The sequence below is a fragment of the Plectropomus leopardus genome, chromosome 12 (genome assembly GCF_008729295.1).
Source record: "Plectropomus leopardus isolate mb chromosome 12, YSFRI_Pleo_2.0, whole genome shotgun sequence".
In the NCBI taxonomy this organism is placed as follows: domain Eukaryota; kingdom Metazoa; phylum Chordata; class Actinopteri; order Perciformes; family Serranidae; genus Plectropomus; species Plectropomus leopardus.
Window position 1 is genome coordinate 14,652,261 of NC_056474.1, and position 20,543 is coordinate 14,672,803.

The 20,543-nt window shown below is 37.8% G+C and overlaps 3 protein-coding genes across 3 annotated transcripts; 2 read left to right on the plus strand and 1 right to left on the minus strand.

The window, feature by feature from the left end:
* The first annotated feature begins 386 nt into the window (after positions 1–386).
* LOC121951423 (thioredoxin reductase-like selenoprotein T1a) lies at positions 387–9,166 on the plus strand. Its single transcript, XM_042497744.1, is given in 7 exon segments — positions 387–496; positions 498–572; positions 3,392–3,502; positions 5,737–5,863; positions 7,164–7,251; positions 7,388–7,554; positions 8,641–9,166. Coding segments are annotated over 6 exon segments (588 nt in total). The 5' UTR covers positions 387–434; the 3' UTR covers positions 7,513–7,554; positions 8,641–9,166.
* Positions 9,167–10,996: 1,830 nt separating this feature from the next.
* On the minus strand, positions 10,997–17,268 carry LOC121951244 (glutamate-rich protein 6-like). The gene is given in 12 exon segments (XM_042497509.1): positions 10,997–11,294; positions 11,397–11,622; positions 11,843–12,001; positions 12,129–12,211; positions 12,987–13,165; positions 13,312–13,373; positions 14,505–14,569; positions 14,572–14,712; positions 14,806–14,873; positions 15,338–15,425; positions 15,427–15,482; positions 17,232–17,268. Coding segments are annotated over 12 exon segments (1,431 nt in total). The 3' UTR covers positions 10,997–11,027.
* Positions 17,269–17,776: 508 nt separating this feature from the next.
* Positions 17,777–20,129, plus strand: LOC121951551 (proline-rich extensin-like protein EPR1). Its single transcript, XM_042497917.1, has 4 exons — positions 17,777–18,131; positions 18,243–18,383; positions 18,476–18,594; positions 19,342–20,129. The coding sequence occupies exons 1-4, from the start codon at positions 17,837–17,839 to the stop codon at positions 20,089–20,091; spliced, it is 1,305 nt and encodes a 434-aa protein (XP_042353851.1). The 5' UTR covers positions 17,777–17,836; the 3' UTR covers positions 20,092–20,129.
* Positions 20,130–20,543: the final 414 nt, after the last annotated feature.

Sequence of the window (20,543 nt, forward strand, 5' to 3'; positions counted from 1 at the left end):
TATAATATAATATAATATAATATAATATAATATAATATAATATAATATAATATAATATAATATAATGCAATATAATATAATATAATATAATATAATGTAAGGTAATGTAATGCAATATAATATAATATAATATAACGTAAGGTAATGTAATGCAATATAATATAATATAATATAATGTAAGGTAAGGTAATGTAATGCAATATAATATAATATAATATAATGTAATGTAAGGTAATGTAATGTAATGCAATATAATATAATAATCATTCTGTGTGTCAGTTGAACATCCAGAGCAGTAGGTGGTGCTAAAGGTGGGGACCAGTTGTGTTTAAAATCCCAGATTACAGCCAGAGGAAAAGGAGGGACCAACCAGTATCGACATCTCCAGATTAACCTGCCTCACCGTGTGAGTGAGGGAGCAAACCCCGCAGCGGATGGCGATGAAGTGGCTACGGTTTTCGCTCCTCGTCCTGGGGGTTTTCTCGCTGTGCTGCGCCGGCTGGTGACAGCAGCGGCGTGAAGAAGATGAAGATGCAATTTGCCACGGGACCTCTCCTCAAGTTTCAGATATGGTGAGCAAAAAAAGCGAAAATCTGGCGAGTCATTGCATGCTAGCACAACTCCCCGGCTAACAACATCGTAGGCCGAAAAATGACAAGCTAGCCAACAAACGGGAGGGTCGTTTATGTTAACAAATAAAACAAGGAGCGTTTACGCTTTTTATTTAGTATCCGAAAACCTCTGCAGTTGTCTACACATTTAGGGTGAACAAATGTGGAAGTCTTTCCCTTTTTTTTCCTACATCTAATGAACATTTCGTCGAAAACATGGCCCCGCTTCCGCTGTCAAACATGCGAGTTAACGTAAAAACCCAGTGACAGTTGCCTCGTGTCCTTAGGTTAACTTTTTATTAAACGTTTTTTTAATAATTTTGATATTAACAATCCTGTTAAGATTCTCCATCTGTCTGTAGTTATTTTACACAGTTAAAATAGTTTGCCTTTTTTGTCTAGACTGAGCTGGAAATTTACGATAATCTAGCTAACGTTAGCTAAATTACATCAAACTTTAACAATAGTAAGGGACTGTTCCTTATTTATGAGAGGTAATGAGGTGGTGGAAAATGAGGGAGGTACCTCGTTTTTTTAAGTATTGGGGAGTGCATTATGTTTCTTTTTATTTTTTAATTCTAAAGTCAAACCAATTATTATAGCCAGAAATTGTATAATGTGGTTATTTTTCCACCAATGTACAAAGCAGATACGGGACTGTTATTGATGGTACATAACAAGGGAGGCATGTCAAACTATTTTTTAAGCACTGGGTAGATATCTACAATTTTAAACCCACTGAACCCAAATCCCTGTGTTGGGTGTAAAAGGGATGTTTTATTGAAGAATTGCCAAAGTTTAATGATTGATATCCCAGCAAGAACATGTAAAAACAAAAATTATTGTCAGATATTCAAATTCTGACTGTCCTTAAACACATCATGTGCAGTGTTGGCTTAATCCCTTAGATGTCTTGTTTAATATTTTGCCAAAAATCAACCAGATCATGTTTAAGAAAAAAACAAACAAATCATCTTTGGGAAAAAAAATATGGTTATTTATGGTGGAGGGAAGGTCATGTATATTCCCCCAGTCACTCAGGGAGGCTCAAAGGAGAAATATGTTTAGCCCTGGGAATAGTCATGATAAAAAAAAATAACAAAAACAAAGTTGCACCCCAGCCACACCCCACTGCAATAAATAAAGCACAGTCCCTAAATGTTGATTGTTAATTTCAAAACGTTGTGCTGCAGTCTGGTGCTCCGCGAATTTCCCCACTGTGGTGTGTTAATGAGCATCAAGTCATTATGTGGAAACAACATGGACGCTACTAAGAAGATGTGTATGATTTTATTTCTCAAAGTGAAGCTTTATATTGCTGACTTTTGTCCCAGACTTGTTACTACACCAGTACATCATCTCAAACTAGGCTGTTTAATATGTTTTTACCCAATTAATACTAATAAATAACTTTTCTAAATCATCTAGGTCACATTACAAGGACAGAAATTGATAGTTTAAACCTAATACCATAATACAAAGTAAGTGAGAGCAAAAAAAATGCAATATGTGAATTTAAAAAAAAAATGTATCACAATCAGCAGAACACTTACTTTCATCCACCATGTTTCTTATGTCAACTTTATGACTGGTGTATCAGCATTTTCGCAGACTTTTGGAGTTGTTGTTCCATCTTAAGGGGGCTTTCATGTAACTTTTCCCAGTCAGCAACACATTTTTTTGTTTATTCCGACACCACATGAATATAGTGCTCCAGGAATAATGTTTTTCTATAGACCGATGTGAACCTTAGCATTGCCATGCTTGCCTTGTCAAAAGTCCCATGGGATTTTTTCATTAGATTTTGCATTAAATCATCTTTGGGAAAAAATATGGTTATTTATGGTGGAGGGAAGGTCATGTATATTCCCCCAGTCACTCAGGGAGGCTCAAAGGAGAAATATGTTTAGCCCTGGGAATAGTCATGATAAAAAAAAATAACAAAAACAAAGTTGCACCCCAGCCACACCCCACTGCAATAAATAAAGCACAGTCCTAAATGTTGATTGTTAATTTCAAAACGTTGTGCTGCATTCTGGTGCTCCACGAATTTCCCCACTGTGGTGTGTTAATGAGCATCAAGTCATTATGTGGAAACAACATGGACGCTACTAAGAAGATGTGTATGATTTTATTTCTCAAAGTGAAGCTTTATATTGCTGACTTTTGTCCCAGACTTGTTACTACACCAGTACATCATCTCAAACTAGGCTATTAAATATGTTTTTACCCAACTGAAAGTCTCATTTGTTAACCACAAACCTTACTGCAGGCATCGAACCAAAAGCCCATTCAAACATCCATTTACTTCAAGGCAAGGTAACCGGGAGTGCTATCACACATTTCCAGGTTTTAGGACTCATTCTTTGGGCACCTCATGCACAGTTATGCAAGTGACAATATCACATGATTTTGAGATCATGCAAGGAAGTGTGACTTAAGTAGACAAGAACACAAAACAAACATTTGCATTGCAAATTCATGCTTTTCTGTAAAGCAGTATATGCCGTTAACAAGTGCCTGTAGCAGTGGAGTACAAGGGGTTATTTTAGGGAGATCAACTTGCTGCTAACTGGAATTTCACACTAACACTAAAACTTTCCACAAAGAAGTAAAACAATATACAGATAACTGTGGGAATCACATGCACCAGATCTCAAGGCTAAATTCACAATCTACCCTTGGAATCACATCATTGTTGTTGCTGCCTTTTATCCGTGTTTGATGTTGCAGCTGCACACAATGAATGTCTCTCTAACAGTGTGTTTGTCTCCTCACAGTATTTCCTGAGGGTACAAGCGGGTGTTTGAGGAGTACACGCAGGCCTTGTACCAGCGGTACCCAGACATCCGCATTGAAGGGGAGAATTATCTTCCTGTGCCCCTCTATCGGTAAGAGAGACATTGTCTGCCTTGTTACAAGTGGATTATTTCCAGCTTTATTAAAGTAGTCTGAAAGCTGCCCAGGATTAGCTGTGATTTGACTGAGGAAATGGAATTCTCATGCAGTCAGGCTTATCTGGCCGTGGATTTGTCTTTTGTAGTTTTGTAGACTGAATTACTGGCCTTAAAAATGGCTAAATGTAAGTCAAAGGTGCCATTTAATGTGGGTTATTTAAAAACTGACCACATTATTATTATTTTTTCGTTGTTGTTTGTTTTTTTATTTAAGCTACTGCAAGGATTTTTGGTAACGCTCAAGAAAATGTCCTGCAACACACAGTGTAATTCCTAATGATTTTCAGTGTATTTTTTTGTTCTTTGTACCACGACAGTATGTACTGCTAATATTTTTGTTAGGTTGCATGATATGCAAAAAAATCCTATTTCAATTATTTTGACAGATATTGCAATATGAGTTGTGATTTTAGTGATTTTCTATTTTTGCATCTTATTTTCTCTTAAAAAATAATTAATAACATGTTAGATAACATTATACATATTATACATTTTACTTTCATCAAAAAATTGCAGCTCCTGCAATGAGGATATTGCACTTTGCCACATTGTAATTTTGATTATATTTCGATTAATTGAGCGGTCGTAGTAGGTATAGGGGAAAAAAGAAGTAAATTTAGGCAACAGGGGGTTATTTGGATCAGTGGCTGAGTCTCAATGTGAAACTGGTTTGTGCACTTGTCCCAGGTGTTGTCATTAAAGGTGTGGTGCCACTGAGACACTCGGGTCCTCATCAGTTGAATCTTAATAAACACACCAGAGATTAGCTGCAATAAAGGAAGGAGACAGTATCACTCCCTGGGCTTCAAATTCTCCAGACAGTGTTTTCCAGACCTCTGGCTCTTTCTGGCTCAGTCACAGGAAGAATCAGGTTATGTCCACTGACGGGTTGTAGTTTAACCAGTAACACACACAGGTTTAAAGTAGGGATGCACGGTAATTATCTGGACTGATAATCAGTAACCACGTGCGGTTACTGAGGCAGTTGGGGACAGGGAACATAAATATTTTTGGGGCATAGTGTCATAGTGTTGGAACCTCGTCATCCAGAGAAAATTATATGACATAGTAGTACTGGAGTTACCAATCACAAGAAAGAGAGGACAGGAAGTTAAAATAATAAAGAAATCTGAAAGGAAAAAATAAAATAAAACAAGGCTGTTAAAATAAAAATGAAAAAACAATAACAGTTATTGCTGGTCACATAAATATGTTACATTCTTATTAATAACTGATACATTTAAGTTACCAGCATACCACTTAATTATTTTAAAGAGGGCAATTTTCTCGCAAAATCGTCATCACTGTTGAAAAGAATAGTAATTATTTATATTGGATGAAGCCACTGCTTCACGGTTGACAAGACTTCCTGCTTTATTTTACACAATGAAGCTTAATTTGTATAAGTCAAAGCCATGCTCTTCTTTCTTGACACAGTGTGTGCAGCTAATGTTGCTGTAGTTGTCTGAGAAATGAAATGAAAACTTTATTATTTTTAATCATTTACTGGATGTTAAGATGATTTAGATATGCTGTCACCGCTGTGTTTTTATTTAAACTTTTACATTAATGCTCCTTCTGTCTTAAAACATGGTAATCTGTCCAAAATGTTGTATATTTGATAAACTTATAAAAATAATAAAAAAGAAAAATCATACAAGCTCAGAAACTGCATTGTCCTCAGAAATTAGCCATTCACTTGATCATCTGATAAATCTCAATACTGAACATAATTTATGCAGGGCCTCCATATATACTCAAATGCATGCTATAGAGACTTTAATACACAAGTCCTCTTTCCAATGCAGGTCTTGATAACATCAGTCTTATCTACTGAGTAATGCTTAGTCTGTGAATGTTTTTCCATAAACTTGAAATTAATTTTTTGGCATAAAACAAACTGAGGTCTATGAATACTTGTTCATTTTGACTGTAGTTGTGTTTGTACAGAAGATAAACCAAAACAAGGGTCCAGTGAGATTTTTTGGGTATACCCTTTTTAAAAAAAAAAAAAAAATCTTAACTATGTTTATTGAACATGACCAAACTACATGCTCAAATCTATCTAGATAGCTGTAATATATCCTGAATGCTTTGGACTGCCATGATATCTACAACAGGCTTTTAGGAATTGTATTAAAAGCCAATTTCTTGTTTTATTTCCTCAGACATGTTGCTTCCTTCCTGTCTGTGTTCAAACTGCTGGTGATTGGACTGATTATTGTCGGCAGGGACCCATTTGCCCTCTTTGGTATGCAAGCCCCAGGCATCTGGGAGTGGGGCCAGGGAAATAAGGTGAGGTTTACTATAGAAGTCATTAATGTTCACGTCCAATGGGAGGGTTTGCATGGTAGTTTTCATGTGTAGCAGTGGGATTAGGATTGTCTGTAGGATGCAGCAGAGCATTTGTTTTGCAGGTAATCACTGCAGATATTGCACAGAAGCATGGTTTAAATGTACAAATGGAGGAAAAGTAGGCTTTATCTTGGCTGTGTTTTAATACAGTTACGTACAAACACACTGCCGAGTACAACCAGAACCCATGGGATTTCATTAGCTGTTCATTCAGGGTCTTCAGGTGGTTGTTTTGTTTTGCTTGCATCTGTTATCCACGGTGTTACAGACATGCCAAAGGCTCAGAGGGAGAACGGCCAATGACTGCTAACATCACATATTTGCAAATAAAACAATCTTGTGTTTAAACAGAGAGCTGAGGCTGATAAAATACGATGCGTTTTTAAAAGCCAGATATATAAATTACAGAATACTTTGCAATTGCCTACAGAATAGATAGACATTCAGCAAGCATTTGGCATGGACTTATTCTGCTTATAAATATAATCCAAGCCACAACTTGACTGATAACAGACTTAGCCTGAGGATCTCCTGCTTTGTGTGTGTATTAAAGGTACTGTGCATTTTCAGTCATTTGTGTAATATTTGGTAGACTCTGTCAACATCCTCACAGTTGAAAATATGTGGCAGTTGGGCTGCAATAACCTCTAAACTGTGCCAGTTTAAAGGTTAAAATATTAAAAATATTAATGTTAAAATAAAACACAATATTAAGATTTTAATGTTTTATGGTGTAGCAGCATCTTCTGTGACCAGCTGTGTTAAATGGGTTTATGATCTCATTGATCACAGGGCCCTGAATTGAGTTGAATTGAAATGTAGCAGACTTTGTGATATTAGCAAAATGTTGTATTGTTGTCCAAAGAATCAACATAATATTGTATTGTGGTTAAATTAATGATTTACACCCCTAAATGAGGCTAATTAAAAGATTAGTGTCTAATTTTTGACAGCATTGAAAATCATTCTGGATTTCTAAATACCTGATATACTGTAATAAAGTGATACCACATAAGCCTCCTGAATATATAATACAGCACCACATTCATCCTGTGGGGCTTTGTCCTTTATTGTTTTAATATTTAAACAGTATCTTTTCAGTGCACTGCTATGGTGATCCATCAAGTGAACACAATCCAAAAAAAAAAAATTGCAAACAAAACTGCAAGTAAAAAATAAGGTGGGTAGATAGTTTTTATGCAAAATTTTACAACTCATGTTTCTCTCTTGCTTCTTTCAGATTTATGCCTGTATGATGGTGTTTTTCCTCAGCAATATGATTGAAAACCAGTTAATGTCCACAGGAGCGTTTGAAATCACATTAAATGGTGAGTCCGTGTTTCGACACAACGCTTATAGCTTCAGATTCATTCAGCCTTTGTATCATTCAAATATTAATACATTAAAGTGTTAATGGAAGAAACTGCAGTGAATTACAGTAAAGTGAGTATTGCCTTTCCATAGATGTGCCAGTGTGGTCAAAACTAGAGTCAGGCCACCTGCCCTCAATGCAGCAGCTTGTGCAAATCCTGGACAACGAGATGAAGATGAACGTTCACATGAACACAGGACCACACCACCACTCCTAACCCTACTCCTCACATCCTGGCTGGAGCTAAAAGCCACTCCATGTAAGTACAGTAGTGTTCATAGACCTTTGTTTTTATTCCGTTTTCTGCTTATTATCTCCTTTCCCTTACTCATGGGACATAGTGGCCAGTGTTTGGCTTATTACTCTAAAAATGTCATTTATCAATCATTACTCTTTACAGAAGTATTATTACATTACTTCTTGCCAACAGTAATTCATTACACTACTCAATATATTATTTTTCCAAAACACCCAACAAAATTGTTAATTGCATCATTTCTCATCAAAATTCAGTCTTCGTATGTGCGCCTCTGCGGATGTTAGGGTAATCGCCTGTAGGTTTAGCTTAAGCTAGATATCTTGCAGTTTTTGTATTTATTTAAATTATTTTTGCCATGGGGACTTTTGTTGCCCGTGACCAGTGTTTTTTCAAGGCTCTCTCTGAGAGATGTAGAGTCAATTGTGGAGCAACATTTCATCCACCACTTATCCACCCACAAACTTCATTAGTTCTTTGTAGCCTGAAGCTGTCCACGATGGTTGTTTAGCCAGTGCAGGGCTTAAACCACCCTCAGCTGCAGAGGACAGCTTGTCTTTGGTTTGGTGTATTTCTTGGAGCTTTTTCCTGTGTTTCAAATGTGATTAAAAGACATGTTTTTTTGAGTGAGAAGAGTCTTAATATTACTACCTGCAGCAACAGCGTGCTGGTCAACAAAATCAAGTCATAGGAATATTTCCATCCAATAATTTTAAGCGTTTCCATCTGCCAAACCAGCTTGCTGCTTTGTGACGTGCATGAGAGGCGCAACAATTACGAAAATTAATGCACTGATGATTTTTGTATTTCAAGTTGGTACTGGGGTCTTAACGAAAGCAGCATTGTGATGAGTTATTTTGTTTTGGGGTAACTGTAATATTATTCGGGCTGCATGTGAAGGTCGGAGGCTATAATCATCATTCGGAGACCCTCAGTCAACTGAGATGGAGGTCGAGCAGTCTTTTTTTTCCGTGCAGTGTTCCTCTTGGGATGTTTTTTTTTCCCCAGGTTTTGCTGCAGAGTGAGTGTTCTTGATTTTCAGATCTGCGATATAGGACTAGCTGTTAATTTCCCTCTCTTCCTGTCCAGGTTTGAGGTGGGTTTCTCATTGGGCTGTGAAGTGATGTTTATGAAGGTCTGCGCTGAAGGCAGGAAGACTGCTAGCACAGACTGGATGCCCCCATCAGTCTTCACCATGCCCCTTAGAGACGTCCCGCCCCTGACGCCAGAGTGGGATCTATGGCAACAGTGCCGGCCATTCTGTAATTTTCTTGTACTATTCATAACTACTGCAGATTTCATCCAGATGTTATCAACGGTCCCATAAGGAGAGATTTAACTTTGATTCTTATAGTCTTTAACTTGTTGCATATAATTGATCTATGTGAATTAAAAAAAAAAATCGTGTCATTTGTACCACTGAGCCACATGTAGAATTTTAAGTTTATTGTTCTAAAAGTAGCTTAGGCATGTAGAAAATGCAACACTTAAAACCTGTCATCACTGTTGTGAAAATAACATTGGGGAATTGTGTCTTGGTATGATTTCTGAATAATTTTTATATTTGCATAACTTGAAGGAAGCTTGGAGATTAATAAAACGTATAACTATTTAACTGTAGTGTGGTGTTTACTGATTAATTAGAAATCAGGTGTTATAAATGACATCATTTAAAAAGATTGTGAATCACAGTAAAGGTTTAAATCGAAAAATCTGAGAGGAAAAGTAGGAAATCTGAATGGCTCGGAAATATGGCTGGCGTTTTCATAAAGCAGACAGCCCGCCTGATTCAAGTCATTAGTGCACATCTTTAAGCCATCTGTTCCGCCTAATGCTATTAGGAAGACTTGAAGATCTACGCTGACTTGATTAGGAGACAAAAGGATTAACTGAGTACAGAGTAAGAGTAAAACATGGTGATGTCACAGTCACAGTTGGGTTTTGAATATCCCTGACAATGAAAAATTCTTCATTATGACAGGGTTGCTAAGTGCTTGAATTTATATATTTTGTGCAAGAATAGAAGATCTGTCTCCATCTCTCATCTTGCACAATATGTTGTTTTGTTGTGCTGTCAGAGACGCCAAGAGACCACATAGTCTGCCATCACTGTAACTGTGTTATGTAGCGTCAACACGTTCAAGCCTCTTGCCTTTTCATTGTTGTGAGAGCCTGCTCGTGTTGTAACATTAAATAACCTTGATCTGTGTCAAACTATGTAATGCTGGGTCCTTAAATTTGAGAGAATTGGGCCTGCAAAGTCCTTGAACAGATCTAGATTGAAGGTTTGGGAACCCTGTTGAGTTTTAGTAACAACTGAAGGAAAAAAGGGGGGGATAAAGGGACATAGATCACCTTTGAAATTATTAAAAGATTCACAGAAACCCAGATTCACTATGGACACTGGTGAAACAATACTAAAACTTTTAGGCTTTTACTTTTTTTTTAGTTAAAAGTGGTTTAGTGCTTTTATATCTATTTTTTGACATCAGGTCTCAAATGCCATCCATGAACTGTGGATTCTATGTTTTCAAGTTGGAGTACAGTGATGTAAATGCCATCATACCTCCTGAAATCGCATTAAGAGACATTAAAAGACACCAGGTCCTTGCTTTGCCTCTGAGGGCACGGCAGTGGCCAGAGGCATCACATTGCCGAGTTGTCCGTCTGTTAAGAACAGCTCGAGAATTTCTTCAAATTTGGCACAGACATCCTCTTGAACTCATTTGGCGGTCAAAGGTCAAGGTCGCTGTGACCTTGCGTCTGTCTCAATCTCATTAACGTGTTATTTCAGGAAGGCCTTAAGGTAATGTACTCAAATATGGCACAGAAGTCTAGTCGGACTTAAAGGTGAACTGATTTGATTTCAAAAGTCAAGGTCTCTATGACCTAAGAAAAAAAGCTAGGTATGACAAAATTTCCCAAAATGTCCGGTAGAAGTGGTGACATCTAAAAGTCAAAAGGTCAAAGGTTAACTTTACTCTGACATCATAATGTTATGCAAATACACTTTTCTGGCCATAACTCAGGAGGGACAGATGGAGAGACATTTTCTGAGAATCAGATGATTAAATAATCAACTACTCATTTCAGCTTTACTAGTATAAAGTGTTTGGTAACTTAATTTATAACAAAACATTTTTTATTAAATCTTCTTATGTTTTCATGCAAAAATTGTAATTTGTAAAGAAACTAAAGCTTTCAGATAAATGTAGTGAAGTAAAAAATAACCCTCTGAAATGTAGTGGAGTAAAAGTGTAATGTGGCATGAAAATAGAATATAAATAAGTATAGTAAAGTATATTTGCCTCAAATTTATATTTAAGTACAGTAGATGATTAAATGTACTTAATTATGTTCCACCACTGGTCTGGGCAGACGTGTATGTTAACTGTAACTGAAACTTGACTGGTTCAAAATACACCATGCAAAATACACGTTGCTATCACTGTTTTAATGTATTTATGACTAGTACATCAAAGATAATCCTGAAGGCACCGACAGATAAAGGCTCTTTCACTGTCACTCATCATCACATCAGCGCTGACTTCCAGAAGTCTCTGGGCAACAACATGTAGGTGCGGGGCTTGTGTGGTTTTCGGCAGCCGGGGGTGCGAGGGCGTCATCAGGCACTGGTGGAGATGCTGGATGGCCAGGTTGATCCTGATCCTGGCTGCTAACACAAACAGCTCCTCCTTCAGTACTGAAGGCCCCGACACAGCCATGTCTGTTTTACATTCACCCTGAAGGGGGGGGGAAACGTTTTTTAAGTTAGTGAGGCAGAGCTGGAAACGCTGGTAACTGCAAGATGAACATGTAGACAGTCAAGATAAGGTTTACTTCACCTGAGCGCAGCAGGTAGCCACACTGAATTTAGCCTGTTGACCTTTTGCCAGGAAGGAGACAAACACTTGTTCCTTCCCGAGGACTCGGACCCCAACAGCCTCATTGAGGGACAGGAAGACAGGGTGAAGGGGAGCTGGAGCGAGGCCCACGCTACCCCAGCTCCACCGACGTACCCTGGCACCCAGCTCATCAAAACACTGACCGCCTGAACTATTTAAGTTCAGCCTGTAATGTAAACACAAACATATACATTGAGTATTATGGGTTATTGTGAGCATGGCTCTGGATAAGACCTTATTTTTAAACTGTACATTAGATGCATCCTTTAGTAAAGAAACAGGATAATTTATATTCACCTAAAGATTAAAAAAATGAAGTGATCTAAAATACTAATTACAAACATTTAAAATCAAGAAATGGTATGTATAAATGCTTTTCTTTGTACCATATGTTGCCATTGCTGTGATAACATGTCGCCTTGCCGTCAGACTGGAACATGGCTCTAACTGGTTGACGGGAGGCAACGCTGTCATCATACACGATGCAGACTCTGCCATTTTCCTCAGTGACCACGACAATGAGGGCCAAGAGGCCTGAGGGATAGCTGTTAGCACGACGATAAGGATGGGAACACCCACTGTAGAGTGCATGTCACTTTGCGCATACAACGTTCTCTCTAATAATATAACCACATGATAAAAATATACAAAAATGTGACTGTGAGTGGATACAAGACCTGGGCAGAGCCATTAGGGAACACCGTAAGAAATTTAACTCCGTTGGAATAATACTTCTGTAGACATTCAGCCTCAGCCTGTGGACATACCAGATTAAACACGATCAAAATATGTTCATAACAGACCCTATGTTATAAAAACAGGCACAGTATAAATATTAATAATCATTTGATAATAAACTTTCTTTAAAAGGACAACAAACTTTATAAAATAGACAGTTGATGATAAACAAAATATGTAAGTAAAGGTAAAAAGTTAAGAGACTAGTGATAATTTTAAAAAATGAGATAATTAATATATTTTGTATCACAACTTTTCTGAAATTTTATGTTTAAGTATTACTTAAATATGCACTCTTTACATACATTTCCAGGACATAAATCTAACCTAAAACAAACACATTACTGGGTTTCAAGGATTTTTTTTTCTTTCCATTAGTCAGACAAAATACATAGAGGCAAAATAGCCCAAAATCTCTAAACTGACCAGTACGGTGCATAAAACAACTGCCTTCACCTGTATTGGGCTTATGTGAATGGTCTCATCAGTGTGGATAACAATAACAAGATACACTTAGTATTGACTTGTTTCAAACAAAACCATTTACTAAGGAGACTGCAGGTCCTTTCTTTCGTCATGCTCCTCCGTGTAAACTCCACATTTCTGATGTGAAAAAATATTTAAACCTATCACTGAGACTAATACCGTATATTTACTTCATACTTGCACTCATTTTTCAGTAAAATTTGGTTAAGAATTACTTTAAAAAGGTCTTAAAAGCTTTAAATATAAGTGTATGATACCTGTACAAACTGGTTTAGGGACAGAAAACGTGATAGTACTTGTGAGTACCTGATGATGACATATGCCGAATTTAAGTGGCTTGTGGTCACAAAAAGAAAACAATGGCTGTTCCTCCTTCCCCTCTATTTTCAAGTGTTTCTCAGTTACGTTACAAGGACACACTGTCCAGCATCCTGTTTCTGGGGCACGTGAGAGCCGGAAGCTAAGGACCTTTGATGGTGGAGCAACTAAACAAGCAAAGAACAAACTGTATCAGTCTCACAAAGCTATCTAACATCACAATTGTTTTGTTACTTAACAAAAATCAGAAAAAAATATAACTATACACACCGTAAATCAGCTCATACTTGTTTATCACTGAGCTGTTACTCACAGGTTTCTGCCGCAGGTAGCTGGATTGAGAAATCCTCATCGATTCCCAGAACTGATTGTTCTCTAGTAAAAGATACAGATGCATTGCTCTTTATTTAAAATTATATTTATTAAAGGGACAGTTCACCCCAAATCATAAAATACATATTTCCCCTCTTGCTTGTAGAGCTATTTATCAATCTAGTTTGTTTTGGTGTGACTTGCTGAGTATTGGAGATATCAGTCGTAGAGATGTCTAACTTCTTCTGAATATGATGGACCTAGATGTGCACTCTGCTTGTGGTGCTCAAGGCACCAAAAAATACATTTAAAATACTCAACAGAAATGTCTCTTTCCAGAAATCATGACCCAGTCAGTCAAGATAATTCACAGACCTTGTGAGCATCAAAACACACCCACCAACCAAATCACCACAAAGAAGGAAGCGGGCATCTACTCTGGATGAAAATGTAAACATTAATTGCATCCTCCTCGGTTGAGCTTTAATGTTAGCTAGCTCAGTGATGCTAGGTGAGTTAGCAGTAGATGCACGCTTTCTTCTGCGCGGGGTGATACAGTTGTCAGGTGTAGTTCAGTATAAGAAAATAGTTCCTATGTGAAAACAGATTGAGCAGTTTCGTGTAGGAACTCCTTTCTCATACCATACCACACCCAATTACTGTATCACCATACAGAAGGTGTGTACATCTACTGCTAGCTCACCTAGCATCACTGAGCCAGCTAACATTAAAGCTCAACTGAGGAGGATGCAATTTATGTTTACATCTTCATCCGTAGATGCCCCACTCCCTTCTGCGTGGTGATTCGGTCGGTGGGTGTGTTTTGCTGCTCACAACAAGGTCTGTGGAATATCTTTTAAAACTGGGTCATGATTCCTGGAAAGAGACAGTACTGTTGAGTTTTTCAAATGGTATTTTTATTTTATTTATTTATTTTTTTTGGCACTTTGGCACCACAGGCCGAGTGCCATCCAGTTCCATTATAATCCAGAGAAAGCAAACATCTCTACAGCCGATATCTCCAACACTCTGCTACACCAAAACAATCTAGATATACAAATAGCATTTCAGATAAGAAAATAAATATTTTAATTTGGGGGTGAACTGTCTCTTTAAGATTATGATTTCACTATCTTTGTGTTTCTGTGTGTTGGATAAAAAAAATAAACTACATTTTGTGATGCAAATTTGTACCCAAGTCCATGTGGTAAGTCCATGATAAACTTGCTGTGATCTTCTGTCTCTTTCCCTTGGAAGACACAAGCTCCTCCATCTCTGTGGCTGGTTTGTCTTCCGGCGATGTTGTAGTCCTCGGGTAAACATCTCCCTCAGCCAAACATCTCTGCTTCACCAGCATCTCATACAACCACCACCGCTGGGCACAGCAGAAGAGCGGACCTGGCTAAGATGGAAACAAAAGAATATGCAAGGTCAGCAGTGCATAATGTAAAAAAGAACAGAAAAAGGACTAAAAATTTGTTTCTTTCTTCCTCACCTCAGGTCCCGGTGTCCATGACAGATCCAGTGATGGTTGGGCCTTTTCTCCGCAGTACTCACATTTTACTTGGCACTCTCTCACAGGCTGGGACAACAAAGTGTTAAAATTGGACTAATCAATAAAATAGATAGCTATAGATTCAGTGATACTCAACTTGCTTTGCTTGGGGGACACTTTTTCAAAATGACAGGAGTCCAGTCGCAGCAGCCCATGTTGAGATGTCAGATTTTCGAAATTTGTAGGATTTTAGCATGTTTTTTGGATTGTCTGACCACATTTCTCAGACTTAAGGACATTTCTCAGATTTTAGGGTATTTCTAGGATTTTAAGACATTTCTAAGACTAGGACATTTTTCAGATTTTAGGACCTCTGGCAGCTTCTGTACACTAAAAATTCAAATAAACAATTCCCAGCGTGAATTACCTTATTTTTATTATAAGTTAGAAAATGGTTGGGAGGGATTTGGCCCACAGGCCATAAGTTGAGCATGACTGCTATAGATGGAAATGTAATACTGTAAGTAGAAACTTGATCTTTTTACCAATGGAAGAATGGTTGCTGAGTTTGTCCTGAGGTTGTCAGACTCCCGATTGTACCTCAGAATTCCTGCTGCTCTCAACACAATGGGTGGGTGGGTCACTGAGGCAGACTGTGGACAGCCCTCTGGTATGCTCTTACAAAACAGAGAAAAATTAAATACACAAATAATTCATCAAACACTGGTAAATGAGATATTTTTTGATTAAAAACAAACAAACGAACAAACAAATTTACGTGGTAATCAAGGACAGACAGACAGGTGGCTCTCTGAGAATAAGCTCTTCTGCAGCAGCAGCGGCATCTAATGGTAAAAACAAAATGCATCATTGATTATGTTCCATTAAGAGAAGTAAACAGGCCTATATAAGATAGGAACTTAAATATTTTCTATTGCAGTAAGCTTTTTGGCCCCCCCTAGTAATTCAATTTGAATTGTGCTCAGAGTTGACTTACAGGAAGAGCTGGACATCATCTTACTGTCTGTCCTTCTGACCGCAGTAAAGTCACTGTATTTATTTTATTTAGTCTTCACTGTGTGTGCAAGGTCTCTCCTGTTGAAAATTAGTATATATAGCAGACCGATAAGGAGGCAAACAGATAAATATCTTTAATCCGTATTTTTTCCACTATTTTACATTTAAGTAGCAGAATCAGAATTATATTTTACAAAATATAACATTAATTATCATGTACAAAATTAGACAAAACAAAGCATGAGATAAAACAATACACCACACAGCATATCTGCTTGAGAGTTCCTAAATATTATCTTTAGATTTAAATTTATTGTAATAAAAATAAACACACCTGCAAGAAAAAAGCAATAAAATAAGAACACATAAAGTAATGCACTCACATCAATGTGTCATGCTTGCTGTTGTTGTCAGTAACCTTGGAGATGAAACAGTAATGTGGGAATGTAATACCCAGCATTGGCCACTGGCTGACTGATTTTAATATCCACCAGTATTATGAAACACAATTACAATAAATGATACAGAAAGACTGCTGACTGTGTATTCAGTCAACTTGGTCTGAAAACAAGAGGAAACTTTTGTCAAGGCTAAAGTTAAAATAGATTAAATTTGGGGACTGAGTTTGGGTTAATTTAAAAAAAAAAAACCTCAATTAGTTTCTATTACTTTGTGAATTCCGTAATCATATTTGGAGATTGAATTCTATTTGAATTTCCAAATTTCACAAAATATCAAAATCACATCAGTAATATTCAGTTGATTTGGAGAGACTAAAAAGATAAAACAATCTCACCTCAAGGTGCATTTAATACCTTTGGTTAGCATTTAGATTTTGTTTTCTAGTGTTTCCTTGGCAGATGGAGATTGCCCTGTTGTCATGGAGCTGTACATGTTCAAATTTCAATTTTTTTCTCTGTACATGCCAAAGAAACTAAAAAGTTTTTAGTGTCTGTGGCTTCAGCACTAGCTGAGTACATTCAAGGAAGTCCTTTGGAGCCAATTAAATAACACAACTTTAAAAAAAGTGCAGCTCAATAAAATAAAAACTCGAAAGAAGAAATAGTCTCAAATGTGTGCATACTTTCCACAAGTCAAGTTTTTTTTTCTTTAATATATATATTTGTTTCCTTGTTATTGGTCTCCAAACAGATCACAACTCTGTTTCAAGCCTATTTAGTCAAAAATAGCTAACACTTATAGTTAGTTTTCTTGAGTCCATTCATGGTTTACAAAACAACCTAATCTTAATTTTGCAGTTGTTCTTAGGGTTCTGATCATATGACATTATCTTAATAGAAGGTCAATAATGAATTTTGAAGCCCCACCAAGTAATCTTATTTCACATTAAATCTATATATCTTGGTAGTTTGTAAGGTGCATATTGACATTTTTTTTTTTTCGACTACCTGTTTCCAAACTCACTTTCACACATTTCCCATCCATCTTTTAATGCAGTGACACGTGCAAAAAAACACCAGATGGCAGAGTGGTTGTGCTTTTTTTCCCCTTCAGATATTTATGTGGGTCAGAATGAGCCTCTCTAGTCTATTTTTTTAAATATATATATATATTTTTATATATTTATATTTATTTTTTTTTTTATGAATTAAAAAAAATACTCAGTAGATCAGTGACATAACTGCGTTTTAACTGAATAGAAACAATAGCTCTGACAATTAAATCTCATAATAACCACATCATCACTGCTTTTAAATTTATTAAAAGGATAGCCCCCTGAGATGTGTCATCTTGCTTTACTCCGTTTTAACTGAACAGAAACAATAGCTCTGACAATTAAATCTCATAATAACCACAACACACAGAGACCGATTACATACACTCCTGCCTATCTCGTGAGCTTTTGGCATCAGCAGGTGAAATCAATATCAGCTAATTAGAAACAGTCATGCGGTTCTTGATTGGTTACTGCAGCAGCTGCACGCAGTGGCGGCTGCAGATTAAATAGCTGCTGCAGAGCTGAGTCTCTCAGTTCCTAACATTTTCAGGACTCATGCACAAAATGACAATGCGTAAAGGAAAGAGGAAAAGTTCTGCTGTTTACTTGGCTGTTATTCTAGCGTGCTATTTGGCGCAAACGATAGACTGTTATCGACTGAGGAAAACAGAGCGGCGTGAGGGGCGAAGAGAAGCCGATGTTGCCAAAACGATAGCTTTCCAAGAGGGGAATATTGTGTTCGGGAGAGTTTTTGAGAAAGGGTCTGGCCTTGAGCCGCAAACCACAGAGGGGAGCAAGAACTCAAACGCTTCTGTGGAGGATGAAGCTGCTTATCAAGCGGACCATCCAGGTAAAAATAGGATGTTTCTGGCTGTATTGAATGGAAATATATTTTTGTTTTTTTTTAAAACTTAGTTTAAAATTTAAGTGCTCCATTTACAGTGTTAATGGTCCCTTTCAGGCTGGTCCAAAGGACAGGCACAAGATGCTACTTCCAGGGAGGCCGCGTTCAAGCGCATGGCACCCTCTCTGCAGTGTGGTGGGGACCAGCTGAAGTTCAAAGCTGTGGGACCAGGAGCTTCACAGTTTGCAGTGGAACAAGGTAAACTTAATGATATAAGCTAGAATCAACTTGAAATATGCACATGTAGGTATCTCCTCCAGTGTTTAGTAACAGAGAATCTGTCCCCACAGCAAATGCATATCCAATGCCTCTGTCCCAAGTCCCCTCCACCTGTGGCTACAGCATGCAGAGGAACCCGCTTGCACTTGTTATGTTAGTTCCCTATGATGGCTGCAACATAGTTCAAGAGGTAACTTTGTTCATGGAAGATGTGAAAGAAATAAGTGGCAATTCTGCATGTAACATTTTCTTGGGACTAACCAGGAGCATAGATTGAACAAAGCAATACGGACACTTTTTTTTTCTTTTCTTTTTTTTCCAAAATATAATTTTGGGATGGCTTCTAGTTCACTGCAAGAGTGTGCCCCATATAGGCTTAGTCCTTGGCAGCAGCCTGGGTTCAAGTGCTTGTTAAATTTCCTGTATATTTTAATACACATTACACATTAATTTCAGTTCATTTTCTCAGACTAGTTGACTCAGTGTTTTTGTTTGGTTTTAGTTGATTTATTCTTGCTTCAGTTTTCTAATGCTGCATTCAGATCACAAGCTATATGACCCTTTTAAAACCTGAGCAAATTGGTCTAATTTTTCAAAAACAGAAGTGTCACAGAAATTGCAGAATAATGTAAAATGTGAAAATTACCCACAAACTGAGTTATAAAAGAGGGGGAGGATTATTGGAAAATGATCCCAAGGTGTCCAGAAAAAAGGTATCAGTATCTATAATTTTATGTTTTTTTGGGGGGGGGGGTGTTTCATGTAGCTTTTAAATTTCTAGGTAATTTTTAGGAAATGTCTTGAGCTGCATGTTTACTCCTGGGGGAATTAAACCAACTTGCTAAGGTATTCAAAGAGGTTGAGCAAAGCAATGGACTAACAAATACTTTGTTGCTGTGCAAGCTTGAACTGTTTGTTTTTGTTTTTCTCTTCCAAGGGTGGAAGTTATGTGCTCCCAATGCGTTGGCAGGGAGCTCCAGTCTCACTCTGGTGTCCCAAACCTGCTGCACCTGCCTCCACAACTGCTGCCCCTCAAACTGAAAAGAAACCAGATGCTGCACATCCTCATAATCCTCAGTCCTTTTACTTTCCATTCTACCCGCCTTATCCTAAATACCCCCCAGTACAACCTACAGCGGCACCAACCACAACCACGGCAAAGAAACCAGCAGTGCCTCCATATCCATATTACCCATACTACCCTCCCATTTACCCCTTCTTTCCCAAACTGCCAGTCACAGCAGCGCCAACCACCACCAAACCAACTACAACCACCACCACTGCAAAGCCAGCTGTGGTCACATTTCCTCCACCGATGTTTCCTTTTCCATTCTACCCCTATCCTTGGCCCATCCCGGGGCCTCTGCCAGTTACTACCAAACCCACAACAACCACCACCACGACTAAACCAACAACCAAGCCGCCCACAAAACCTCAGGTACCTCCGTTTCCACCCTTCATGCCTTTCCTTCCTCCTCCATATAATTTTTATCCTCCATTTGTGCCAGTCTATCCAACCCTTAAGCCCACAACACCCAGTACGACTACAACGACAACTCCAACCACCACAACAAAGAAACCGGTGCAACAGCCCCCCTTTCCTTATCAATTTCCATTTATGCAACCCCTCCCTCATCACCACCTGCATCATCCCCCGCATCACCCCCCCATCTTTTTTTTTGGTTAAGTGGATGAACATTTCTAATAAATGGTTTGAATAACAAAGTGATGCATCAACTTCTTTGTGGTTGTTAATTTTCCAAACTGCCCAAAGACCTTCAGCTGTGTTAATGTTGGCACTCTTTGATTAAAAGTGTTAAGCTGTGGCATGAGGTTTGTTCAGGTGATCAGTCTATACTGGAAAAGGTCTGTGCATAAGAATAAAGTTAGACCAAAATGTTCCTTCACTAGCATGTTTAAAAATGCTGTAGATGCAAAAAAATTCATTTAGGAGATCTTTTTTCCATTATGGACCACTGATGGTAAGCCAAATGCCTCACCATAGGTTGGTCCTTTTAAGAGCCTGTTAAGACTGGTATTTATGTTTTAATGATCCAATTGCTGAGATGCATCTCTGTTCACACCTGTCATACAGCTCACTGTCTTGTGTCCAAATTTTATTACTGCCTAAGTCAGATG